Source organism: Passer montanus, unplaced genomic scaffold (assembly GCF_014805655.1).
Source record: "Passer montanus isolate IOZ18808 unplaced genomic scaffold, ASM1480565v1 scaffold6, whole genome shotgun sequence".
Classification (NCBI taxonomy): Eukaryota; Metazoa; Chordata; class Aves; order Passeriformes; family Passeridae; genus Passer; species Passer montanus.
In genome coordinates, this window is record NW_024371037.1 from 7,052,864 (window position 1) to 7,079,636 (window position 26,773).

The 26,773-nt window shown below is 36.9% G+C and overlaps 1 protein-coding gene across 7 annotated transcripts in view; it reads right to left on the bottom strand.

Moving 5' to 3' along the window:
• Positions 1-5,140: 5,140 nt before the first annotated feature.
• The window catches only part of PTPRZ1 (protein tyrosine phosphatase receptor type Z1), a 132,201-nt gene continuing 110,568 nt past the window's right edge, over positions 5,141-26,773 (bottom strand). For 2 of the 7 annotated variants that reach the window (XM_039726779.1, XM_039726775.1), the window contains exons 14-31: positions 25,620-25,711; positions 22,231-22,316; positions 19,966-19,986; positions 19,705-19,801; positions 18,168-18,250; positions 17,313-17,447; positions 15,926-16,060; positions 14,732-14,895; positions 13,912-13,995; positions 12,280-12,415; positions 11,173-11,319; positions 10,506-10,599; positions 10,183-10,256; positions 9,084-9,212; positions 7,848-7,994; positions 7,383-7,525; positions 6,667-6,802; positions 5,141-6,173 (exon numbers count right to left, since the gene is read on the bottom strand). In XM_039726779.1, the coding sequence (XP_039582713.1) occupies positions 6,033-6,173; positions 6,667-6,802; positions 7,383-7,525; positions 7,848-7,994; positions 9,084-9,212; positions 10,183-10,256; positions 10,506-10,599; positions 11,173-11,319; positions 12,280-12,415; positions 13,912-13,995; positions 14,732-14,895; positions 15,926-16,060; positions 17,313-17,447; positions 18,168-18,250; positions 19,705-19,801; positions 19,966-19,986; positions 22,231-22,316; positions 25,620-25,711 (2,044 nt within the window). In that variant the 3' untranslated portion in view covers positions 5,141-6,032. The remainder of the gene's footprint in view (positions 6,174-6,666; positions 6,803-7,382; positions 7,526-7,847; positions 7,995-9,083; positions 9,213-10,182; positions 10,257-10,505; positions 10,600-11,172; positions 11,320-12,279; positions 12,416-13,911; positions 13,996-14,731; positions 14,896-15,925; positions 16,061-17,312; positions 17,448-18,167; positions 18,251-19,704; positions 19,802-19,965; positions 19,987-22,230; positions 22,317-25,619; positions 25,712-26,773) is intronic. The other 5 variants (XM_039726778.1, XM_039726781.1, XM_039726780.1 and 2 more) reach the window with 3 other exon arrangements.

Genomic DNA, 26,773 nt, shown 5'->3' on the forward strand with positions numbered 1-26,773 from the left:
TTGAAAGGATGCCTACACATGGACTTTTCTATGTACATGAAATACCTCTGCATACTTCTTGCTAGATTCACAGGAGAAGACTCTTCAAGGATTGTTTAAACATGCCCATCTATATATTTATATACATATATATATACATATATATATATATATATGCAGATATATAGGTATATGTGTATCTAGATAATTTTCAGCTCTAATCCTAGGAGTTCTTTTTTTCCCAGCACATTTTGATCTTGGGCACAAGGACAACTACCAAAGTGCTAAGCTACAGAACAGTAGACGTGTGATGTCTCCCTGTGCCCCAGGAAAGCATGGAACCTTGGTGTCTCACAGCGTGTCTCAGCTTGAGGACCTTGCTCAGCTGAGCACATTGCTTCTGCTATCACTGTCTGTGCTGAAAGGCTTTCAAACTCTTTGTTCATATCAGGCTTCAAGGAACAGATTGTTTCACTGTGTGTCTCTAATTTTTTTAATTTTGGAATTTATGCTAATGCCAGATCTTCATGACGTGTGAGATCATAATTTCTTTTTGAAATGGAGGTGCTTGAGCCCCATTACATTCACACTGGCTTCTTTGCCTCTGTGTTTTCCAGTCTCTCAGCCCCAGATTTTCCTACAGGTGAGAGTTATTTCCCTTGGAGGGACTGGAGTACAAAAGTGACACTGCTGGAAAAGGGTGTAAACTCATAGCAAAATAGCTGTTTATTATAGCTGGGAGGGAAAAAAATGGGCTCTAGTGGTTGTGATTAGGCTGGAAAACTAGGAAGACAGAGAGAAAGACAGAGAGAAAAAAGAAATTTACCTGTGTCTAGCAAAATTTGTCAAGGCAAATCAGACCTTCTCAAATAGATTCCTACTAACCTACTGTGTACAGGTTGTGACTTTCCAGAAATGAAGAAGCTAATTCCATGAGCTATAAGAATTCCATTCCATAAGAGGGTTCCCCCCCTCCCCCGACTTGTTTTGGCTTCAAAAAGAAAGAATGTAATTTGAAGTTGGAGGGGAGGCAGACATGATGTGGCCAAATATTGTGAGAACACTTCTCTTTCTTCTTGTGCCTTTGAAACCCTATTCCATCAAAGCACAAACCTGTGAGAAGTGGATGGTCAGGCATGGGCTTTGCTGCAGTGAAGTAGTGAAAACTGAGGCTGAAACCTGTGATACCTCAGACCTAGGGCAGCAGTGGGGCCTTTGTTTCTGTTTCTAATCCCAACAAGACAATATTGCTCCTCTCCTCCCCAGCTGTGCTTTGTTTATGCTTCAGAATGAGAGAGAAAGGAGTTTAACTTTGCTAAATTCATCTTGAAGTAAGCATTTACCACAGAGAATTTCAACCTGTCTGAAATTACTCACATTATCCTAGGACATAGCAAAGAATTGTAAAGCCAGGTAAAGCATTGTGATAAAACATTGCTAACAAGTTTTGTCAACTGATTTTTGAAGTCCAATGATTTTTTGAAGTCTTTAGCTGATTTGTTGTTGTACTGATAGTGGTGAGTTTTTATGAATTTGGTTCACCACTTACTCCTGATCCTTGAAAAGCTTTTCCATAGGTATTAAATCTCTACATCACAATCACTAAAAAGTTGGTGATAGTAAATGACTTGTTTCCTTTTTTTTTTAACTCTCAACTCTTCTATCATTCTGAGGACTAATCAAGTTTTCCCTGTCACATATGACTTACAGCTTTGTAAAGAAAAAAGCTTAACCTGATGTTGTTTATTAATGTCTTACTTTTTGCCAGAGATACATAACATCTTCTCCACACTTGACCCAGTTTGAATAGGCAGGCTATATGTCTTTTGAGTCTGTGGCTTGGATTATAAGAAAAAAATTAATTAGAATATGGCCTTTGTCTGAGAGAGGAACTGACACGCATTTATTAAAATCTGTAATCCATCACAGTTGAAGATTATAGAAGATTTTTTATGATTCTTATTTTTTTTCTAGATCAGAACCAATATGTGTGAGTAAAGAGATTATCTTAAGCACTTATGTTTTAAATAACTTGTCAGCATGCTAAGATGATGAATGTGATTACAAACATCTCCGAAAGAAAACTTTGAATGACAGCTGATTCCTTGGATTACAATTTTAAAATGTCTGCAAAAAATTTAGGTTGAAAGGAACAGTTATGTCAAGATGGGATTTTAGAAAGGAGGATTCATTTTTTGTTTTTGGTCCATAGATGCTAGAAAAAACATAACAGAATTAATTGGTCAAAAAATTACTTTGTATATACAACTATATCAAACTGTAAGTGCATTAGCAGAAGTTAACTTCATGCTTGTTATTTGATATATGAGACAACAAGCCAGTTTTCCAGAAGAAAAGGCTGAATGAGTAGCACGTGAGATGCTAATGTGGTGAAGTGCAGAAGTATAGTATCTGCTAATAAGGTTATGGAATATGGTTTGCAATTGGCCATAAAATCACAATTAACCTTTCTGGTATGTGCACCCCTAGAGATTAGGATATCAAAAAATTTTTGTATATTTTTGAATAAGTAGGGGGAAGTACTTAATATTGCTGTCCTTGTAGTCCCGATGTGCAAATGGAGTCTGTCAGCAAATCTGAGTGCTTTAGAAGAAATAGTAAGGAACCCTCAGGACACCTGAGAAAGAAAATAATCCATTTTGCAAAGCACAACCATTACACAACTTTGTATGCATCAAATTTATGCCTGAACACTGTGAAAAACATATATGTGTAATGCTTTAAAAAAGTGCATCACTTGGGGCAATGCACCTATTGTGTACATTTTAAACTCCTGTCAACCCCTAAACTTTCCAATTTAAAATAGTTCTAGATCCTATTTGTTCACAGCAGTTAACTCCACAAGTTATACATTGCATTTTTGCTTGCACTTAGGAGTCCTATCTCAGTCCTGTTCTTCCTGAACTTCAGAATTACCAATTATGCAACCATAGCAAGAACCACAGGATTAAAAAAAAAAGGGTAAAGCCTGAATAAAGATGTTTTAGCCCAGAAAAGTAGGTTCCCTCTGAATTTTTTAATGAACTAATTATATCTTTGAACTAAATAAATGAATACTGGTATCTGCAGGCACATGGCTGGCACCCCTGGCCCAAGGCTGAGCTACCTGCACAGATCCTGAGAAACTTGCTGGAGAGAGTGAGAATGAGCAGCTGACAGGAGTTAGGAAGAGTGCCATAAATTCTTGTGGTGCTACACAAGCAGTTCATGGGAAGCTATGTGAGGGAAGGCCAAGTTCTGGGGAAGACTTTTTGGAAAGAAAAGCTTGTGAACTAAGAAGTACCAGGGAAGTTGATAACCTCAGATGCAGCAGCATCTGAGGTTTCACATTTGGGTATGGGGTGGCAACCTACCCATGAAAGACACCAGGGAAGTTGATAACACCGTTGTGGCTGAGATGATCTAAGCAGCAGCATCTGAGGTTTCACATTTGGGTATGGGGTGGCAACCTACCCATGAAAGTAATTAGGTAAGAACTTTTTTACCTGCAAAGAGATAGACAAGGTTGGAGAAGCAGAGGCACTAAAGAGAACAGGGACTCCTTAAGGAATAGGAACAAGGAGAGAAGAGGAATGAAAGGTGCTTGCATGTGTATGTGCTGGCTGCTGGCCAGTACCTTCACCCATTCATGCCCTGTGTCTGACCATGGCCCTCGTCCTGCCCCCTTCTTAAATCCTAGTCCTATTCTCTGTGTCATGAATCCAATTTCTCCCATCCTGTGTGTGTGTATGCACGTGTGTCTCCCTGTGTGGAACATGTGCACTGCACATTCCCAGGGCCATTGGGCTGACAGGGCAATCATCCTGCATACAGCTCTGGTGGATGGGGAAAGGGAAACCTCCAGGGTCCTGATTAAAATGGATTCAACGCTCCATAACCCCTGGGACTGCACTGCTGTGGCTACAAACAGAAGTGGTCAAAGGTAAAAGAGAATTCAAACACTCTACTATTTTAACACAGTTTTATAAACACCCCTATGTTACACAATCTAGATGACGTTCAGTAGTCCCTTCCAACCTTACATCGTCCCTGTGATTTGGTGATACATTATTTTGTCTATATGATTATTTTCGTTACACGATCTAGATGACGTTCAGTAGTCCCAACCTTACATCGTCCCTGTGATTTGGTGATACATTATTTTGTCTATATGATTATTTTTCTTGTAATAAAAGAGGATAAGAGCATAGAAATACCTCTTTCACTGCTAGCTATTTTGACATTCTGTGCCAGTCCATCTCCTTGTCTAGGACCTTCATGCTCATTTCATGTATCAATAGTAAGAGGATTTTTTAAAGATTCTGCTGTTTAGATTCCTCTAAATCTAAATTTATTTTGGCTTTGGCAGCTCCACCACTCCTCAGTCCCACACTGCTGAGGGGTCTAGATCTATCTGCTGACACAATGAACTCCTTTACATATGGCTTCTCTAGCAATCAGTCTCCAAGGCTCACATCAGGCCTGTCTTTTGCCATGCTTAGATTTCATCTCAGATAGGGTCCATTATTTTCTGTGCATTCTACTCCAGAACAGTATTTCTGCTTTCAATATTTTTATATATATACTGTATAAAGTGAGAAAATAGTTGGTCTTGCTGCCTACGCTTGTTTTAAATGAACATTTTACTCCAGGCTCCTCCAGCCCCTCAGTGGCACAGCCTTCAGTACAATCAGTATCTTTTTTTCCCAGTTCTGAAGGTTACAGAAAATGGTTGAGGTCAATTTGAAACATTTTGGTTTTGTTCTTGCAGAGACCGTTTGCTTTACTGCTCCCAAAGTTTGGCTGCTGCTTTGCCAAAGGAGGCAGCAAAGGGCTCAGCAGCTGAATGGATGATCTGAAGCCAAGCCAGCACAGAGGTGTCTTGGGAGGGGGTCAGCTGAGAAAATTGGGACACCTGGGACAGTCAGACTGGGAGATGTGGGAGGAAACTCTAAAAAAGGAGCTAATGTGGACATGTACGTATGGGTAGGAACAGAGATTAAAAAACACAAAAGTTTTCTATAAATGTTTCCTGAACTCATGGATTCCATAGGAAGAGCAGCTCTCTGCAGATCAGCCTTAAGTCCTTGTTCTTGTAAGTAAAAGCTCTCCTGCATGACAGTGCAGACTGTTTACTCTACGTGGAAGACTATTAAGCACAGACTGGAATATTTATATTTATTTTTGCAATACCAGGGTAAAAACAATTTAACAATGCCAAGTACAGTGTTAGTCTCATAAAAAGTTTTCATTTCAAAACAAATGATTTCTAGTTCCCACAAAAAGTTAAAATCACATGCAGCTATATGAAGGTAAATTGCTTAAGATGCACAATTGTATATCAGAAGACTTTGTTAAAGTAAAAACATACTGACTACATCATTTTAACAAGGCAATTACACAGAACTAGAAAACTGACTCTGTAGTAAAATATAAAAATCTACAATTATAAATATAAATTTGGTCCATGGATCACTACAGAAGTAGCAGTATTTACAGTAAGTATCAGATTACTATTCTAAATGTCTAATTGAAGTCTTAAAATGTTGAATGTTATGTAGAACAGTATCTTATTTACATTCTACTATATTAAAAGTTGCATTTCTAGCAAATGTAAATTGTTATAAATACAGTGAATAAACCAAATACTAAACCCATGACATGTTTGTAATTGAGAATTCCCTAACATCTATAAATATGGTAATTTTAAGTTAAAAGTAAAGCTGGAAAAATCAAAAAACCTAATACTGAAAAAAACATACCACAATTCAATTATTAGAAACACTGTAAAAGTCAATCAAGTTAGTCCAGCTGTAACAATGTATTACAAGAAATCTTTCAAGAAAAGGCACACATTGTTAATGATAAAAGTTCCACAGTAAAGTCGTAGATAACAGAAATGACTTGGTTTGAGCAATGGTTGGGGTCTGATTTTATACATAGTGACTGCACAGATTTTCCCCACCCAAAGTATAAAACTGAAAATAATAAAGGTAAACTCCAGGTGTGATTGGTGTGATGCTGTGATGTGTATGTTTGATTTGATGTGCTAATTAAACTAAGGATTCTAAACTTTCAGCTGCATTTCCATCAGGTAAAGCTGAGCCATTACTGTCCATAGATGCTGAAGGGTTTTCTTCTTGTCTTGTGCTGACAAGGCTGAGAATAGCTTTGTACAGAAACTGGTACTGTTCCTGGAGAAGAAAAGAGGGTACACTCAGGATGTTGGCAAAAATAGTTATTTTGTTGCTCAAAATTAATTAACAGCTGATGTGTCAGTCTGTAAATGTACTGTGCTCCAGAATTTTCTGTGTTACTTAGCAGCTTTATCATTTTCTGACTAATGGCTCCCCCTGTACACAATGTAAAGCACAACAATAGGGAGCATAGTAAAGCTAGGGGAGAAAACTGGATTTTAAAAGAAATATAATATGCTGACTCAGACCCTTGTTAAAGTCAATTGCAAATTTGGGGACAGGGTTAGGGTTACTATTTGTCTGTTGGCTTTTTTCTCATTTTTTTGTCATCTGAATTCTTTCCAGGAAGATTTCTTTTTCTACAGCACCTCTGGAAAAAAGTTTTGATAAATTTGTGCAGAAACTAAGATGCAAAATAGTTCAGTACTGTTGCCCTAAGATCTAATGTCACACATAGGGGAACAAAGTGCACATTTTGCTTATTACTTACAATGTCTGTGAAGATTCCAGGCCTCATCAGATTTATCATCTTTGCTACATGGTAAACATCCACTGAATTCTCATTTTCCAGTTGATGCATCAGAGTTGTCAATGCACAGAAAGTGCCTGCTGTCACCCCTCCATGCCTTTGTAAAGTAAAACAAAACAAAACAAAACTCTAGAAACTGGGCCAGGTTTTACAGCTGGAAAAAATACAAATTCTGGGGCAAACTGGTAAGATCAATCTCTGTCATGTGATATTTATGATATCTGAAACAGGTCTCCCCAGCACTGGCTTAAAAAAACTTTCACAGCACCTAGCTACAACTTCTTAGAGTTATTTCTCTTCAATCCTCTAACAACGAAATGCTGAAGGCTTTGGGTCCTTCAGTGTTTCAACATTTTGTTATTTTTTGCCACTATTGAAAATCTGGAGAACAGTATGGTGCCTCATCTAAACAGTTATTTCTTTCAGTAAAAGGCAATGAAATCTTAACTGGCTTCCCCTCTAGTGACCTCCCTGATAGCCATCTAGAGTATCAAAATGATAAAACTGAAATGAAGTATGATAAAGTAAAAAATGTTTCTCTTGTTGATGCAGCTGGAACAGAAGCATCACCACTACTGTTAAATGCAGACTTTGTGCCTTGTTTCAGCTGCTTTCACACAGTGAAAGGATGGTTCTACAGAAAAACATCAAAACAAACAGAAAAGTGCAGTTCTTACTCATCATGTACAATCATGGGTCCATCACGGTTGGAAGCTTCCTCTTTGATGATGCTGATCAGTTCAAAAGTTTTACTAATGGGACTATCAGGATTTGGCCACTTTGGACACTGAAAATGCCTCACTTCAAGTACATAGTCATCCTAAATTATTAAAAAAAAAAAAACCAACACAAAAACAAACAAACAAAAAAACCCCCATAAATCAGTTTTGTAAAAGATTGATTTTCTTTATTCTTTCCCTTCGCCTTGTTCCAGCTCCAGCCTCCAGATGCAGAACCCCACTGCTGTGGAGGTTGGATTACCCTATTTGCCGTGTCATCGTATTACCCTACAGACATTACTCCCTCCATGGGTGTTTCTAGGGCATGGATATTTTATCAGTAATTTAGCATTGAAAATGTAAAAAATGTGGGTATTACCTTTAAAAAAATCAAGTCCTGAGATATGTTTATGACAGTGTTACCTGTGTAGCTTCTAAAATAAAGTCTTGGATTATGAGCTTCTCCTCGTTAGACAGACACTTGTGTTCTTCAGCAATCATAGTGACTTTGAAACTCTCACAGTTTATAGGCTCATCTTTATTTGGCCAGTACACAAATTCATCTTCAGCCTTCAGGAAAAAACCCAAAATTTGAGTCATAAAAGTAAATAATGTTAAAATACAACAATATAACTTAAAATACAAAAATACAAATAATCTTAAAATACAAAATCCAACATAATAAATAATGTGTCAAATTTAATGAGTTCAGCCATATAGATTTAAATTGACAAATCAAATTTTGAGTGGGATAACAATGAACCTGCAGTGCTGCATAGTGCCACACATCCAGCCTGTCCTTTGGGTTGTGCTGTGCCGAACATAGCCTATGGTCATGTGATAAATTTAGCTGGTGTGTTCTAATGTGTGTGTGGTCTTGGGATTATCTGAAAGTGCAGAAAAAAGTTAATGGCCGCATCCTTTCTGTCTGACAGTAGAAATTAAAGAGAGTTGTTTTGCTTTTTTTTTAAAGAAAATCCTATAATAGTTTGAATAACCAAAATGGTCAGATGGATAGGGAATCCTCCTTGTCATGTGTCCTGCCTGCCTGTTGTGTGTGTTTCAGGGATGGTGGGCTGGCTTGCAGTTGTGGTGGATGCAGAGCTCAGAGAGGCCATGGCTGTGTGCTGGGTGGGTACCACTGCTGCCTGGTCAAGCTGCCAGGGCTTCAGTGCCCTTACTCCCTCCTGCAGGAACTGATGCCCCATGCCCTGTGTGCCCCCCTGCTGGCAGTGCTCCTGGCCACTCCTGCTCCTCACAGGCCTCTCTCATGTGTGAGGAATGCTTGGCCACTGGGGCTCCTGGCCCTGCCCAGGTCCCACCAGCTGCTGCTGTGAGAAATGACCTCACACTTCTGCCCTTACCTAATAATGACTAAGAAGCCATATTGCAACTAAAAAGTTATGGAGCAAAAGCTAACCTTGCATAACGGTTACTTCTGCTGTTTGCCTCCTCGTATAAATCGTAAAGGACTGATTCAATACATTTTCATTCCAATCACAATCTGCCTAGACAAGGATTTCTAGATTTCTGCTAGATGACTTCAGGATTTTACACTCAGCTTGGTATTATTAATTTTAACTGTTTTTTGCATATTCCAAAATGGTAATACTAATAAAGTCCGTACATAAATTCATTACAATCAGCCACAGAACTCACCATGTTCTGACTATCAGGAAGCATGACTATTAACTGGGCATTATGGTCCCATATCATTCTCCAGAAATCCTTGATAGTGTGTAGTAAGGGATGCTGAGTAATAATGAATTCATTGCTTTGATAATAACCCTGCCAAAAAAAAAGAGTACAGATATGGAATTGTAGCCCAACTATAAATGCTTAAAGGAAGCTCCTAGTGGACAGAGTGAGAACCTAGAAAATGCATTGCCACTTGTTCCTTTTTTTGGCTTCCTGCAAATATTAGAAAAATATAAAACTTGCACTTAAATATTTTCCATGTGAAAAGAATAGATTTAATTGCATTGAAAAAAATATTAAGACTTAAAAAAATTGATAAAAAAGGAGAAAAGAGATCAGAGAAGACTCAAACAGCCAACTCAGAATAAAAATATATTATCCATAATTCCAGAGGAGGTGACTACCTGACCAAATAAAAGAATATTTGAAAGATCTGCAAAATCCCAAGCAGTTTCTTAATTTGTACACATATCTCAGATCAGTCTCTTACCGTGAAAGAGTTCCTATGCAGTAATGCACCTAGTAGGTCATGTAAACATACCACAGCACAGAGATTTGCCATCTCTTCCCTGAATGTCCAAGAGGCATTTACTCTTCCCTCTCAGCTATTCAAGGGGGAGAGTTGAAAAAAATCCAGAGAGCAAAAAGATAATGGAAAGCTGATGAACTATGTGATCTTAGGCTATGCCACCTACAAAAGCACTGTAAGATGAGCATGTAGGAAGACAAACACAACTTTTAGAAGAAAGCAAACTTGTTAGCACATTTAGACATTTAGTTAATCTCAAATAATCTTTCCATAAAGCATTTAGCTTTACCAGGCTTTAAAACTATGATGTGATTTCTGTTTCTACAGATTGTTAAAATAAAATGCACTTAACCAATCTTAAAAGCAGTAATAATGGTAATAGTACTTCCTGAGGGAAGTAACTCTTTAAGGCAGAGTGAATTACCAAAGAAAGGAGCTTTCAAAATCAGGATTGTGCCACCCTAAATTAACCAAATGGCAGCTCTGAAAACAGCTGTTCATTGTTTTTCACCAATATATTAACTGACTTACCATAATATAGGAAGCATTGATGTAGTCTGTGCCTTCACCAGATAGTGATGAGATACCCACTCTAGATCTTTCCACTGTAAAAAAAGTTATGAATTCACATGCATGTTGCAATGACTCTTATAAAATTATAGCAATTATCTCACATCTCACACATCTTACAACACTGTGTTCCATCAATTGGGACAGAATGCTATCCAGCCATCTATTTTGTTTTTCTATGTGTAATTCGTAATTCACTTCTTCACTGTAATGTTCTTTACAGAGCATTGATCCAAACTAATGCTGATGTCTTCACTTGTTGTTGAGGATTTGAAGAAGCTTACCAGGAATGATAGATGATGTTCGGTTCTTTTCTCTGTTACACTGTTTGAGTGCAGTTGAATAATCACACTGCTGTGTGTTAGACTGGCTCAGTAACTGAAACAATGAAGTTAAAAAAAAAGTCAGGTAACTGCAGAAAAGCCATTAATTCATAAGCTGCATTAAACAAAAGGGTGCATATATTGTAGGTTTGCTGTCTCACTTAACTTTAGTTTTCTAGTTATCTGTCTAAACTACTTAGCAAGGCACCAGAATATTTTTTCTTCACTCTTCTTAGCAGTTCAAAATATTCTTGAACCCTAGATCAATAACCATATCTTTGAAGGTGAAGTCTGACATATCTGCCAGAATGGTATATTTCCAGACTGCTGTTTTACCTTTGAGATCTTCCTACAAAGGCATGTAGTTAAATTTTCCAAAATCCACTTACTGTCCTATTTCTCATTATCTCTTTTTTGTGGATTTTTTGGGTAGATTCCTTGTTTAAGAGTATGCAAATAATTCTGTTCCAATTGACTGCATTCATTTGATAAATTTAATCTTAATTTAGGCTCAGCAGTTAAATTTTAGGTAGAGAAAGCTGATGAAAGTTGTGTTAAGATACCTACTTTTAAGTCATTCACGTTTACAAACCTAAAGATCTTCACACTACTATCTCAGAGAGCTCACCTTGAATTGTTTTTCCAGTCTGGTCTTCCCTGTTGGTCCAGGTATCAAGAGAGCATTAACATAGGCATGAATGTGAGTCTCAGGGACTTCTGTTTCTTTACTGAGTATCGCTTCGACCAACGCATCATGAATGAAGATGTACTGCTCCTAGGAAAACACAACCAAACATCTGAGCTCTCATGATTTTCAGATTCCCCTGGATACCTCTGGGTAAGCTGTCACTTCTGATGTGGTCAGTATTTTTTCACAGGGGTTTTCTCAAATGTGATGCTCTGTAGTGAAGGCTGTCCCTCTGCAGTTACAGTACACGCATTACAAGCACAATTGGACAATTACATTTGCACTATCTACATACATATATATATATATGTATAATTTAATACCAAATCCTCAATACCCGTGATATCTCACATTAACAGAATTGAGGTAAAAATGCAAGCACAGCCTTGAGTAAAATTTTCAAGCCAGTCCTACCCCTGGTTCCTACTGCTATTCTCTATTTTCCCTCTCACATCCTTTGGAACAAGCGCCTTAGCTGTTGATTAACTTTTTTCCTATTGAAAGGCACTGGGGAATCTAACCACCTGTTCTTGAAACCTGAAATAGACTTTCAAATGCCCTGCTGTTGCACTTATTGTTTTCTCTTGGTCTTTCAATATTCTATATATAATCTTCAGCTTGAAGCACCTATATACAATTTTCTGTCTGAAATAGCTTTTTTAGCATATTTTATTGCCTAATATAAACTGTTTGATGAGGTTCAGTGAAGATCTGAATGCCTGACAATGGTGCTTCCTCACAAAGCTCCGTGACAAAAATATGAGTCCTGCCAAGAAAGCACTGCTGTAGGAAGCATGATTTATACAGGCCTCCTTCTGAGCCCTCCTTAATAAACAGACAAGAGCCCAAGGAAAGGTAATTTCTAATGCACTGCTCTCAGTGTGCCTAGAAGGATGTCTCTATAAAACCAAGGGAAGCAAAAGAGAAAATCTAGTCTGGCGGCTGGTTTCTGTCTGTCTGGTGGTGCCAGAAAGAGGATTGCTTTATCTCTTCTCCTGCAAACAGAAAGTTTGTAATAGTCTCATGCTATTTATATTTTATTCTTACCTCAGTCTGCACCAAGTAGTTCCTTTGGGTACGTATGTGTTTCAAGAATCCAAATATGTTGACTGTCCCTTCATGCTGAATTTGCTGCAGCATGCTGTCTAACACTATGTATGTCCCTGTCCTTCCAACACCAGCACTATAAAACAAAAAAATGGTCTTGAGCCTGAAATAAAACTCTAATGTAAAAGACTTTTTCATCTACATAGCTTTTTCAACAAACTTTTGCATATGGAAGCTTTTTCTTTACAAATGAATTTATTATATGATATACTTTTTTAAAGGTTCAAGGCTGATAGCCATCTTTTTCTCTGTACAAGAAGAGATGTAAAGATCATTTTCTCAAATGGTTTTTAAATTGTTGGCTGAAATAGAACTAAGGGATTTCCTGAAGATCTGCAATCTTCAGCATTCTGATATTCCTCAGGATACTTTGCCAGTTACATCTAGACAAGGTGGTATATGTCAGCACTTGGGCACAGTTAATATGTTCAAATTCTTCTATGTTGCAACCCCACTTTAAAGCAAAAGTTGCATTATGCAACCCACTACAGTACAGGAGATTTCAAAGATAAACCCCAGGAAATGGCAGAACTGTTGAGAGTATATCTGTAAAAGAAAAAAACCTTAGTGCTCCTTAGACAAAGTTAAGATGGCAAGCAATTTTTGAAAACCTTTTTAAAAATAGGAAATGGAGAAGAAAGTGTTAATCAACTCATTCCTGTTATGAACTTGGATTAACGTAGCATAAAACCAGATGTATCATAAAAAACCCTTTTTCTTTTGTAAAATATCTGGGTAGGAAGTACAAGGTCAAGAGGTCAGTTTTTGTTTTCTAGTGATATATGGGAAATAGTCCATTGTAATTCCCCTCTAAGATATGAAGGAACATTATGTATACTGTACATGTAACTTGAGAGCAGCACTGTGCTGGGTCTGCATGGTCCCCTGTGGGCAGATCCAGCTCAGTCCAAACATGCTAATTCAGTCATGTCATTTCTGCCACAGAGGGGGCACACATCACTGGTAGAGTGAGATCAGATTGCTGTAATAAACTGTCTAAATAAGTATAATATGAAACTCAAAGGTCCAGGTTGTTAATACCCTGTTAGACACAAAGAAGTACAAAGATTACCAGACACCACCTCTACTTGTTATGAAAAATAAAACATGAAAAGTACCAAACAAAAATAGCTACAATAAGTTTTATGAATATCATAATTTGTGTCTTCCATATAGCCTGTAAATATAAATAACATTTATATTTCAAATATGAGATGATTCCTTTGAAATTCCATAGTGCATGTGGACAGTTTAGCTAAAAACTGTACAAAACTACCTACAGACAGAGGTGAATTATACCTGTGACCCAAGGGAGAGGTCTGACTGAAGCCACACAACTTACCACTGTTCACTTCTTAAAAACTCAATTTAATTGATTCCTAATGTATTGCCAATATCTCAGCAATTTCAGACTTGAAATTTTGAATTTCCCAAGAACAGCCAGGATGTAAATAGCAGTAGAACAACAAGATATGGAATTTTCATTTTCCAAGCTAAAAACAGATGTCAGTCAGATTAGATCATCCCACAAATAAAATATCTTCATTTGCAGCATTTGTGAGGTGACTTTACCTGTTGGCTTTCTCAGTGTCAGCTCCAGAAGGACAGAATTCATGAGGAGGTTCTCTTTCCAAATGTTCCATCAAAGGTGAGGTACTACAGTGGAAAACCAGAACCTGCTTTACAATATTTTACAATAACCCAGTCCTTCATGGGCATTGTGAAGTCATACCAGGCCCTACAAGCCCTTTTCAACCAATTTTCCCTGAGCTGCCAGTTTTAGAGAGCACTGACAGAACACCTGCCTGCACACTGCGGCACATGCAGACCTCAACCGTTCCCCAGAACGCTCCTCCATTGCAAGTGATTGCTAGAGCCCAGAGAATGTTAAAAACAGCAGAGTTGTAGTTCAGCCAGGAATAGAGTGAGTCTTCTCTTGTGCACAGAGCTCCTCTTAGGATTACAGAGTATCCCTGCACCAAAGAAAGCATGAGCCAAAAGCATCCTAACAATATATTTGCAGAAATGAAACAATTATCCCCACACGTGTATCTGGTAAGTTCATAGCATTCAAGATAGCAGTATAGAAATGCGAAAAAAAAATAGAAGTAAAAGCAGTTTAGCCAAAAAGAATAAAGAAAAAGAACATAGTGCAGAGCAGCAGCATCATCTTGTTTATGGAGATTTACAGATTTACAGAAGTGGCACAATTGATTAGTTGGCCTTATGAAGGAGAGAAATATCAGATAAGAATATCAGCTAAGAAGTTAATCTTACTCCATCAGGAATCGCTAAATGCAAGAGTGAAATTTTGCTTAACCCACCACTGAAAAATTCTTTCTTCTTCTGCAAAACAAAAGTGGAGTGAACCTTACAGCACTAGAAAGCACACCTGCAATGAACCACAACAGGCCCGACAGCGTGGCGCTTGGCATGCGACGCCTTCCGCACGAAGGTGAGAACGGGCAGGGTATATTCTGGAACACCCATGTCAGGCCACTGGGTATAATGGTACTGAGTCACTATGCGCCCACTGGACCTCCCTTTCTGGGAGCCCTGCAACAAAAAAATAATTCCACATGTAAGCAGCCCAGATCTTCCTTCATTTTATTTCCATACCTGACAGTTGTTGAACTAGTACTATCCCTATTTAGTTCAAAGCATGCCATCTGGCTCTAGTATTCCAGCCTTGAAAGAAAAGGGGAAGGACCCGTGCTCCTCTCTTACCAGCTTGCCCACTGAGTGGAAAAATGACCTGACACTGTCTCAGAAAGCCATAGAGAAATATTAAGAGCACTGGAGGGTAACAAATTACTGCTGCTCTGAAGAGTCACCAGCTCTTCCTGCCACTTTGCTCCTCTGTTGAGTGAACAGAAAGAGCAGGATTCATCTCACCCAGCTTTAGTGATCTACAAGGTAAGTAGCCTTGTGTAGGCTGCTTTTCTAAGCTCCCTTCCTGCATGGCAACTCAGAGGAAGGGATGCCTTCAGAAAGGAGGTAATATCATTCAGAGATTGGTTCCTAAAATAGGCAGAATAAACTAATTGATAGTAAATACTGAACATTATGTACTAATTATGCAGGAAGAGTGAGAGGCTAGATGTCTCAGACATTTATGTGGCTGGAATAAATTAAGTTTTCAGAATTCTCCTCAAAGTAGCTAACATCACTCTGCTGAGATGAGATCATGCTGGTTCTGGTTACAATAAAACAAAGTGTGTATTCACCTGTCTTTAAAAAGGAAAATGGAGAGATGAAGTGGGTAATTTAACTCATACCACATCTTCTTCAAGTGGCTCTCTTTCTGAAAATGTATCTTCCTGCTACCCAGGCAGGCAAAGTCCACATCAGCTCTCCAATGTGATCACTGCTTTTTCCCTGACGGTCCTACAGTTTTCCCTGATGGTCCTACAGTTTTTGTATATCTGGTCAAATTAACTAAAGTTCACAAGCATCTTGGCTGGCTGAGATCTATAGGATTCAGCTTCACATATACAGCAGAAAAGAGTTGCCAATGGCCTTAAAAATATTCTGAGCATCTTTTAACACTTCCTTTTGCCTACTTTGTTTTTAGGATGTCACAAACCTTTTTGATCTTGGTGTTTCTAAGAGTAAAATTCCTCACAGTGTAATAGGCAAGTACATGAACACTCTTCTGAGTAACCAAGAAGTTCCCATATTCTTCACTACCTTCAGCAGGCCAGTACTGGTCACATTTTCTCTGTTAGAAAGGAATTTTCTCTGTTAGAAAATTTCTCTATAAATAATAGAGAAAAAACCTGGAAAATGTCAAACTAGTAAGCCGAAATGTTAAAATTTAAGAGCAGAGTAAAGAATGAAACTCTATTGGGACTGTCAATATACCCAGTTTATAATAGACATGATCTTCTGTGCAGGAGAACAAATAACAGTTATTTTGTGCTGTAGAGGGATAGCTGTTCAAAGATGCTCTTTATTTGGAAAACACAAAAAAAGAGGTTTGAATCATACTATCAGAGTTAAAAGGGTCCAATGCTGTGGAATTTTCCATTTTATAGACACTCTAAAACCTAAATAAATAACACGATCTATAGGAAATATAGGAATACATCCAAATCAGTGGGGTCATGAGTGGCTTCTGATTAGTTTATAGTATGGGCAGAGTATATTTGGTAGAGAGGGTAAGGCTGAGCCTGTGTATGGCTAGAATGTACAGGAGAGAGCTGAGGTATGTCCAGCCTTTAGGTTGGGTAGTCATACAGCCTTCTCTAAGAGTATTAGAAAGAGTGCTTGTTTATAGCATGGTATTACAAATGAAGTGGTACTGCCAGTCAGCCCTCATCTGAAATTACTGTGTCTGTATCATCTGAGAGATGTTTTATAGGTTGTATGATAAGATTTGCATTCATTTTAGGCATTGCTGCCAGTGTGTGGCAAGTGTGATGCAATGTAACCCCAGGGCACATCACATAATCAGAGAAACCATGTCTTGGGATTTGACCTCATTTGGTCTCACTGGACAAATGCGTGTCCAGTCATGTAGTAGGAAAAGAATAGTGAGTACCATGGGATGTTAACAGGGAGCAGGCAGTGAATACCCAGGAAAGTTTACTTGAACTACATTCTTCTCCTTTCCAGGGTCCAAGGCAACCCAAAGTGCATGATGGCAAGGAGAGAAGCAGATTGGTAGCAGAATGCAGGCACAAAGCCCACAGTCTGTCCACTTATATATAAGTAGTCTTTTTTTCAGTACGTTTTTTATTTTTGTGGTCAGAACATGGTATTTTCAAGATTTTCAACAATATTTTCTTTAGTTTCATGCTACAAATCCTCAACTGTATACTTCTTAGCCAATCCACGTACAAGCAACTACTAAAAACTATTGGTTTTTGCTCAACAATAGACTACACTAAATTTAAAGAGAAAGATGGGACTTTGCTACAGGTAGATCTTCCAACATTAGAGAAGTAAAAAATGGACAACAGTACTCATACCCTTCCTTTCTCAATGAGATTAGTTATCATCACAATAACTTCCACGTTATGTTCCCATATCATTCTCCAGAAATCTTCTGCTGTTGATTTTAGAGGCCCTTGAGCTGCAATATAGGCTTTTGGTTTGTTGTAGCCCTAAATTGAAATATAAGAAATGACACTTGTCAAAACACTGTCCACGAGCAAAAGAAGTTTGGGAGGTGCACATGACATTTAATGTATTTTTTTGTAAAGACTCTGAAAAGCTTTTAAGTGCTTTTAAATTTTTAACTGTCAACATTGCGGAAACCCTGTGGTATCAAACGACATAGGAATACAACTGTTATGTCAATGTTTATCATTCCAACAAATAGGATATGTATGTTCAAATGCCCATGTTTAGGCAGAATATTGACATGATAGTGATTAGGAGACACACAGACATGCATTGCAAAAGTGGTTTAAAAAATGAATAGTGATCATTCACATGTAAATAATTATGTAATGAAAACTGGTAATGGTATCTTGGTGAGGCTCTGAGCCAAATGGCACCTTCCTCTCATGAGATTACCTCAGATGGGAGAATTAACCACTCAGATGAGATATACTTTTAAAATGACTCAGATGTGACAGGATATTTTTTCTTTAAAAATGCCCTTTGTCAAGCTGCAGCTGCTACAATATCAAGATGGATTCAAGAAAGAATTGGCATTTCATCTTTGCTTTAATTTTGTAGGCTTAACTTAGACCACAAAAGCTTTTTTAACAGAATCTCTAATATTGTGATACCTTTTTTGAATTAAATCTCCATACATAATTTTTTTTACAGAAAAGGCTGACAGATAAATAGGCCAATGGATGGAAAAAGGCACTTACATCGACGTAGTTTGCATTAATGTAATCAGTCAGTTTTCCATCCTTTTCAGCAAGCTGTGCTAATTTAACCCTAGTATGATCATCTGCAGTAAACAAGGGAGAAAATAAGTAATTTTTGGTAAGAATGATATTCTTTCTCATAAAAATAGTGAAATACATTTTTACAATACATAAGGCCAATACAGTAACAATCACATAGTCAAACACCCCCTCCTTAGGTATGAAGCAGATTAAAAATTCTAATTTGCAGAAAAATAGAGAAATGAACCCAAAGTTTGAAGGGATTCAGAATCTAGTGGTCTGAATAGCGGCACCTGGGGTCATTTTAGCCACTATGATGTGCTTCCCCTATGGCCTCTAGCTGCTGCTTGTAAAGGTGTCTAGGTCTTCCATAAATCCTGTGTCATTCTATAAATCCTGTGTCATGACTGCTAAATCTGCACAGTGAGATGTCTCAAAATGACAGCAGGCACCAGTGTTGAGGAACTTTAATTCCAAGTTAAAAGAGTGGACTTTGGAAAGCAATGGATTTTGAAAATGCTGGTCATCTGAAGAGTCAACAGTAACTACATCAGGGTGAGCTGAAGTGTTCTGTAGTCTGTACTGATTGTTAGAACTACACTTGAGTCACTTATAGAGGACAATTCTTACCACTTCAGCTGCCCTAAGCTGCCTCTGCACTGCTTTTTATTAAAACAGCTCCTGGGCTAGCGCCTCTATGATCAGGTACAAAACACAGAGGCAGAGGAAAATCCCTGGGGTTTTGTCCCTTTAGAGACATCGTTAGCCAGAGGGATTGGCATTTCTTGTTGCTGGTTTACATTGTCTTCTGCCTGACAGTTGACTTGGTTCTGACTTTTTTTATTAAGTTTTAGTGACACTGAATGCTGAAGATATATTTAATTTAGACCTTTCTGGTAATAAGAACAAAGTTGAAATGCTACAGAGAGTTAAAAAAAAGTATTGAGCTACCAAATGATCAAAAACCCAGAGGAAATAGATTGAAAAAGAGATTAACAAAACTGAATAGATGTGTTTCAGAGCAGAAAAATCTGGGAGAGTGATACAATGGGTAAACAAGTGTACTGGCTAATGAAGCTGCTGTATTACGTTGTTGCCAGGCATAACACAACATAAAACCAGAACATTTATGTTTATATTTGACAGTAAATATATCCAGGGATTTTGAATCTCATGGAGACAATAAATCACCATTATTCTAAATCAAAGATGGATTAATTTTGACAATCCATTGGCTTTCTAATGGCATTATAACGAAATCTCCCAACTCCCTTTGGGTCATCGCAGAAGACACAAATATATCTTGCTAACACATGCTCACCAAAGCAGCAGAATGTCAGAGGACTAACTTAAAGAAATGTGAAATCTGATATTAACTCCTCTCCAAGGAGCACTTTGCTGATCAGTAGCTGGAGCTTTCAGTGTAGAAGTATTTTTGCTCCTGCTAATGCCATATAAATCTGTACTTGTTTATAATGATTTCTCGCACAAGACAACAAGTGATGCCTTTACTTACAAGCAACAATGTTTATATATCGATTCTTATTCTTGTTGTCAGGGTGATTAGAGCTGTCTGATGTAATACCTAGATCTACAGTACAGCTCTGGATTTCCTAAAAAAAAAAGGTGTATCAGAATTAAGTAACTATTAAGATACATAAAGTGTCTTCAAATACTGTAAGCAAGCATGAAAAGAACCACAACCTTATACCCAATTATCTATGATATTTTACAACTACTTCATTGCTAAAAAAATTGCAGTGAAATAATTCCTTACCTGATAAAACTCTTTCAGTGTCTAATGAGGGAATGAATGCAAAAAAAGTAAAAAAAATCAAATTCCACAGCACAGAACAAATGGATAAGTGTTTATATAAATTACAATTACTATATGGAAAACAGTTATGGTCATGCAATATATCCATAATAACAACAAAACTGAATATTTTGACATAATTGCTAAAGGAAACAAGAGTTAAAATGCTGGTGTCTCCTTTCCTATCTTTACCTTTAATGTTAGACTTTAAGCCAGTGAAAGATTGTACATATGAGCAACATCACAGACTTTAGCCAGATTATCTATATATGTAACAGTTCACTGGAATTTTTATGTGTCCTTATAAATGCATTAGTTTCTCTGGGGAATGCTTTTGTCTCTTTGCATTCAGCTGCAAAACCTCCACTGAAGCAGGACTGTGTGCAGTTCAGCCAGCCTCACAGCACTCTGGGGAAAGACAGAGCTACAGCCCTCACTCAGGCTGCCAGCGGTTTCACAGTGAAGCCAACAATTTTATAAAAAGAGAGACAGGCTTGACAAGACAGGCACAAAATCTGTAAGACTCACAAAATTAATTCATTTTATTGATTACTTTAGCTGACAGAAATCTTAAGCATTTATAAGGTCCACACTTTTAAGCAGCAAATATATGGTCAGAACTAAAAGAACTAATGGTGTTTCCCAACACTTTTTAGAATTCATTTTAATGTCAATAACCTTAATCTACTTAAATACATATATGAAACATTGTTTTCAGTTAAAAATTAGATTTTAAATGAGTTATTTTGTAGTAATAGAAAAAACAATTTGCAACCCCCGCCAAAAATAAATATGCTAACTCTGCAAAGACAATGACTACATTTCAGTTTTCTCCAATCTTCTATGTTCTCTATCAGTAGAGAAAAGAACTGAACACTGCTTCTGGAGTAGTCCATAAAGCCAAAAAAGATCTCCAAGAAAAGATGGGGAGACTGATTTTTTTGGTAATAGTTAAAACTAGCATGAAATATTTCAGATGGTGCAGCTGTAGCTCAGTGACATGCACTATATTTGGTCTTTAGATTACTGCTGTAATTTAGGAAACGTAAAATTGTAGGAAAATATCAATTTAGAACGAACAATCTGATTTCTGTATTGGTGTACTGACTAATGCTGAAAGAACTTTGTATCCATTGTATTTACATCCAGTCCTTCAACATCTGCTCTTATTAATAGCTAGTCAGGCTGGAGTCCAGTTCCATCACTGCATATGCCTATGTGTAATATATGAATATCTATTGGACATTCACAAGTATTTACAAATTTGGTCCACAACTGAATGGATATTCTGAGTGTTAAATGAATTCAAGAAGAAATGCTGATGAAGAAGGTTATGTGAAGGACATGGAATTTTTGGTCAACTAGATCACAATACATTGGCTGGGGAAACAAAAGTAAAACCTGAAGATGCAAAACTCTGAATTTTTATTTCATTATTGTTTTTGCAACAGGAATATTACTATCGTATTTTACCTTAATATAGATCTACTAAAATACTTGTTTCCATCCCAATGGATTGATTTTAATAGAAATCTCTTATAAAAATTGCTAATGGCACAGCTTTAATTAGGTATTTGGGGGTTTTAATGCTTATATGAATTAAGTTAGAACGTATCTGTATTTAAATTGATTGCAATACTTGAGTGGGAAAAACAATGAAGATCGTTAATTACATATGGTGATAGTAACATTATATGATTACAGCACCTTTCAACATTATGAAATACCTCTTATGAATGATATACTTTAGGAAAGAAACCGCAAATCTTTCACTACCACATATGAAGACTACATTAGCTCCCCTGTTAATCAGAAGTCTTTCCACTTGTACTCATTATTACTTCCATTTTATTTTCTATGTAAATATGGGTAGTTTCTGCAAAATTCAATTTTCATTAGTATTGGAAAAGCTTTAGATCTATCACTGCATCTGATAAACCATTGTACTACCTTTGCACAGTTGTTTCACACAGTTATTCAGTATAACATCACAATAATAAACATACCCATTTGTATTCCAGTCCTGATTTTAGGAATGTCCCCAGGCTTTATGCATCAACTCCGTACAGGGCTCAAAGCAATCACATTTACATGCATTCATGAAACTAGTGCCCAAGTCATAATGTAATGCCCCAGTTTTTGTTTGCAGGCAAACAAAAATTTTTGTTTGTTAAACTTAACATTATTTGTACGTGCTAATAAAAAGATTACATCATAGAGCCATACCTCAAATTCTTCAGAAAAACCATTACTTGCATGTAAATCTGCAACATGTTTGGGAAAATGCTTTATTGGAATTGCTCCAACATCATCTTAGGGGTGGGAAAAGACAAAAAATATATTTATGTAGAATAAAAAGACAGTGACATATAATGCAGTTTATATGTAGGCAATCCACAAAACATGCTGAAATAAAATTCTTGTCATGAACTTTGGATATACAACTCCCAAAAAAATGCAACATCCTTTGATGCCATTAACATTTCTAAAATAGTTACCTAACACTTGTACTTTTCTAGATTATTATTTGGAAAGAAGATAATGAAAATGCCTTGCTAGGTCTTGCTCTGTCTGTAAGCCCCCCAAATCAAGGTGCTGATTCTGCAAGATCCTGAGCTTGGTTGTAAATAGAAGAACGTACAAAATTCCCTGTGAAGTCAAGGAGAGGTGGGAGGATTAGCTCTTTGCTGCAAGATGTTCAAAAGGAGAGAGCACAGCTCTGAATAATGCTGATAAAAGTAGGAACGATTAGGCAGAGTTGTCTGGGTGTTCCACTTTGATTAATGTTGCACTGGAACTTGGAGCCCCATAGTTCCAAGCCTACTAAATTAAAGCAGCATTATGCCAGTATTTTCATACTAACTGACACCTGCATGTTTTCATTGGCATCTAAAAGAAACAGGAATTAATTTTCATATTTTACTGCATTAATGTCATTAGTGACTACCTTCCATACAGAATTTTCTCTCAGCTCTCCTTGTGATTCTGTGATTACCTACTGATAATAATCTCATGTCTGACCATGGCACTACTGACCACAGATTTTCACATCAGGCTTCATACTTCAAGTTTTAAATGAAAGATTCATATTTAAGACTTTTTGGCTACTCACAAAGAAAACATCTACACTCTTGCGGAATAAATACGATTAAAGTGACATCTCCATTTTACTTTAGACAAATACAAAAAAAAAATTGTGTGGAATATGCATCAGGAATAATAACATAAAAAATCTTTGGGACTTTTAATCTTCTCTTTTCTGCAAATATGCTGTGTAAACAAAGTCATGTGTTTGGTAATTATCTGCTAAAGGATAACATTATTTCACTTAGATTTGGTTCTGAAGAATAATTTTGTTGGATTTTTTAAAAGCCTTTCATGGTTGAAAAATGTTTATTTCACAACCTGTAATTTCATCACCGTTTCATATGTGAACAAAATGTCAGAAACATTGAACGTTGTTTTCAAGGACTTGTTATTCACATCAACAGATGTTCAGTATTTAGCTCACCTAATAATTTTAGCTTTCAGTTACCAAGATTTTGTTGATTCGTACTAAGATCCATCTGGTCTCCCACTTATATGACTGGATCTGAATACAAAAAGTGAATTTATCCAGTCAAGCCTAAGAGAAGCTGAACAAATGTGTAACACAATCTTCACACTTTGGAACTGAAACCTGGCATGAAGTGTTTGTCCTAATGGTATGCAAACTCAAAATCAGAAGGGGAGGTAAATGACCTAAAGAGTGAGTACAATAATGGAGAAATAAATCTTAGGTTTTATTTCCTTCCCTGTGCACATCTCTCAATTTGATCACTTCTGAACCCAGGAATGTATTTTATATCTGGATGGCAATTATCACTTCAAACTACTTAGAGTTTGATAGTAGATCTGAATCCTACCCTGTAATTCATTACTATTTAAATGCATCTTTGAATTGTGCTGTGAAGAGCCATGGCATTTTCTGTGAATAACTGCAGATCTCCTATCTCTGCCAATGAAAGGAAGGAAAAAATATATAATGAGATCTGTGGAATGTGCTTTTGGTCAAAGCCATAAGAATTAAACTTAGCGTTGTAAAACACTCTTCCCACCTAACACTCTTTTCTAGCATTATATTGTAGTTAGATGCAATTGTAAAATTACACTGTTGAAACATTAGTGCAATAGAAAACACAATAACTGTTCACTTGACATCTGTTGCATGCAAAATAAAAGTATTTCTTCAGTGCTTGCAGCTTTTTCCATAAAATATTTCTTTCTATCTTCAGTCACTGAGAAAAAAAAATTCTCTTTAATATTTATCACCAATTCAGTAGGAAAACCTCCAGTTTCAAAACATGCATTTTAAGCACTCAGAATAATTGTAAGTGCAATTATGAAATGGAAAACACTTTCCCCATAAGGTGAGTTGGTCAGGAAAAATTATAAGAAAATTATACAGTTTAGTTCAATACAGTTAATGATGGAGATTTAAATCAGACATTTCCTATGATTGCTGCTTGACATTCATATACAATCATGTTTTCTGAAATCAAGCCATAGCTCTGCTTTTTAACCATTTAGTAATAGGTTATGCATCCCCTAATAGCATCAATCCATACAAGATGCATTGAAGATGTCTAAAATTCAGTTACAATGGAAGTCCAATGTCTGGGATTTATTTGTGTTTACTAGTTATTCACACAAGGGCTGATATTCTTCCTTTAGTCATTCCATGAAAATCCATCTTCTTGTATAATAGCATAATTTGCAAAAAACATTACTTGTGGAACAAGATAACCTTGTCTCATAGGTGAGAATGTGGCTTAGGATCTGCTTCAGAATCAATCACTTTTGGGTTTAAGTAGATGAATGAAATGAATCCATTTCATTCTACACAGACTGAAAAAACTGGAAGGCTGCGTGTGCTTCTGTGATACTCTTTGAGAAAAGAAAGGAAACAGTTTCTCTAATCCATTTCATTCTACACAGACTAAAAAACTAGAAGGCTGCATGTGCTTCTGTGATACTCTTTGAGAAAAGAAAGGAAACAGTTTCTCCAAATAAATGTGGTGGATATAGAATCAGAAGATGCTAATATAATATTCTGAACTTCTGTATTATTTTAATGAGAGGTTTACATAACTATACCATAGTAATTATGCTAGTAAAATATTTAAGTGTAAGAACACGCTGTAAGTGCAAGTGAAATGCAGACAGATGAGGCACATCCTTATCCTGCTGGTAAAAAGAATAGGACACGTTCTATACACAGGTGACAAATCCAATTAGAGGCAGAAATGGAACAGAATCTGTTGCTGGTGTAATCCTCTCGAGCTATTTAGTGTTGCTCAGATGGCTACATGAGCAGCCACTCTAGGGAGGCTAAAAAGCACAGAGTATCCTGGAGGAAACATTGTAAACTGAAGATATGTCTCTTCTGTGCCACCTACAGAAGAGACTTAATAACACATGTCTGCCAACATCAAGTGTACCCGTTTACACAGATTTGTACAAGAGGTTACAAATCTCTGGTTTACAGATGTTATAGCATTTGAAGAATTCATATTGACACATATAAAGCAGCATCTTCCAACAGTTAACACCAATCCACAGAACAGTGGAAATACCTGAGACTGGGAAGACTGGAGCTGGGGGAGCAGAAATCACTCGAGGCGATGTATTATCTTCTAAATAAAAATGAGCAGTCTGGAAACATTTCCTAGATAGGAATAAATATACAAAGAATTGGAAAAAAAAAAAGAAAGAAAAAATAAACCACCAAAACATCACCAAAATATTATCTGAGATGATTTAGAATTCTGGCACTATTGAGTCAGAAAGAAAAATCATGGTTCTGAAAACCAATTTTCATGGAATGTCAAATTCTACTGCTACAATATAAATATTCCCCCAGCACATAGCCAAATTATGCATACAACATGAAGACACTACATTACCTAGCATAATACATAGTTCATACATCTTTACCTATACCAGAGGCATAAGAAGGAGCACACATCAGACATAGTCACAGCTGAAAGAGAAAATCTGCATCAGGAGCAACTGTAGATGCTGCATAACTCCAAGTACAAAAAACCATCACTGTCTTCCTTGCTTATCCAAATTCACTTAAATAATTACTGTTCCCTTTCATGTGATGGTGTTAGCCTGAAGATGGAGCAAGTTTGAGATCAGTTCTGGTGATTCATTGATAGATACTACTGCAGACACGGAAATGCAATAAAAAACAACGTGCCCTGCAACAGTCAAAACAGTGACTCTAGAACTACTGTGATTGGGGCTAAACAACTTTACATAACATAACATAACATAACATAACATCATAACATAACATAACATAACACAACACAACACAACATAACAAACTTTTTTTTGCAATCACAACACTGAGGGACACCTTAACCAAGGAGGACTTCCCAAAGTTGATAGACAGAAACAGGGAAATTTCTAATTCCAGAAGAACTCAGCTTTGTTGCAAACACATTGAAGTATGAATGAAAATAGAACCAACCTTAACTATGACTCTCCCTGTTATTTGTATCTGTGCTATAATCCAGATGCGAAGATAATAAGAATAGCATCTGTTAAGAATTCAAGCTATTCAAAGGAATGAATAACCAACTGCTGCTGTAAGCATTTCAAATCCTCTTCAATTAAAAAATCTCCATATGATTAGACATGCTAATAACAATCTTAACTTTGGGTCACTTAATCTCTCTGAAATATTATTCACTAATCATTAAATTTAAAAAGAAATATA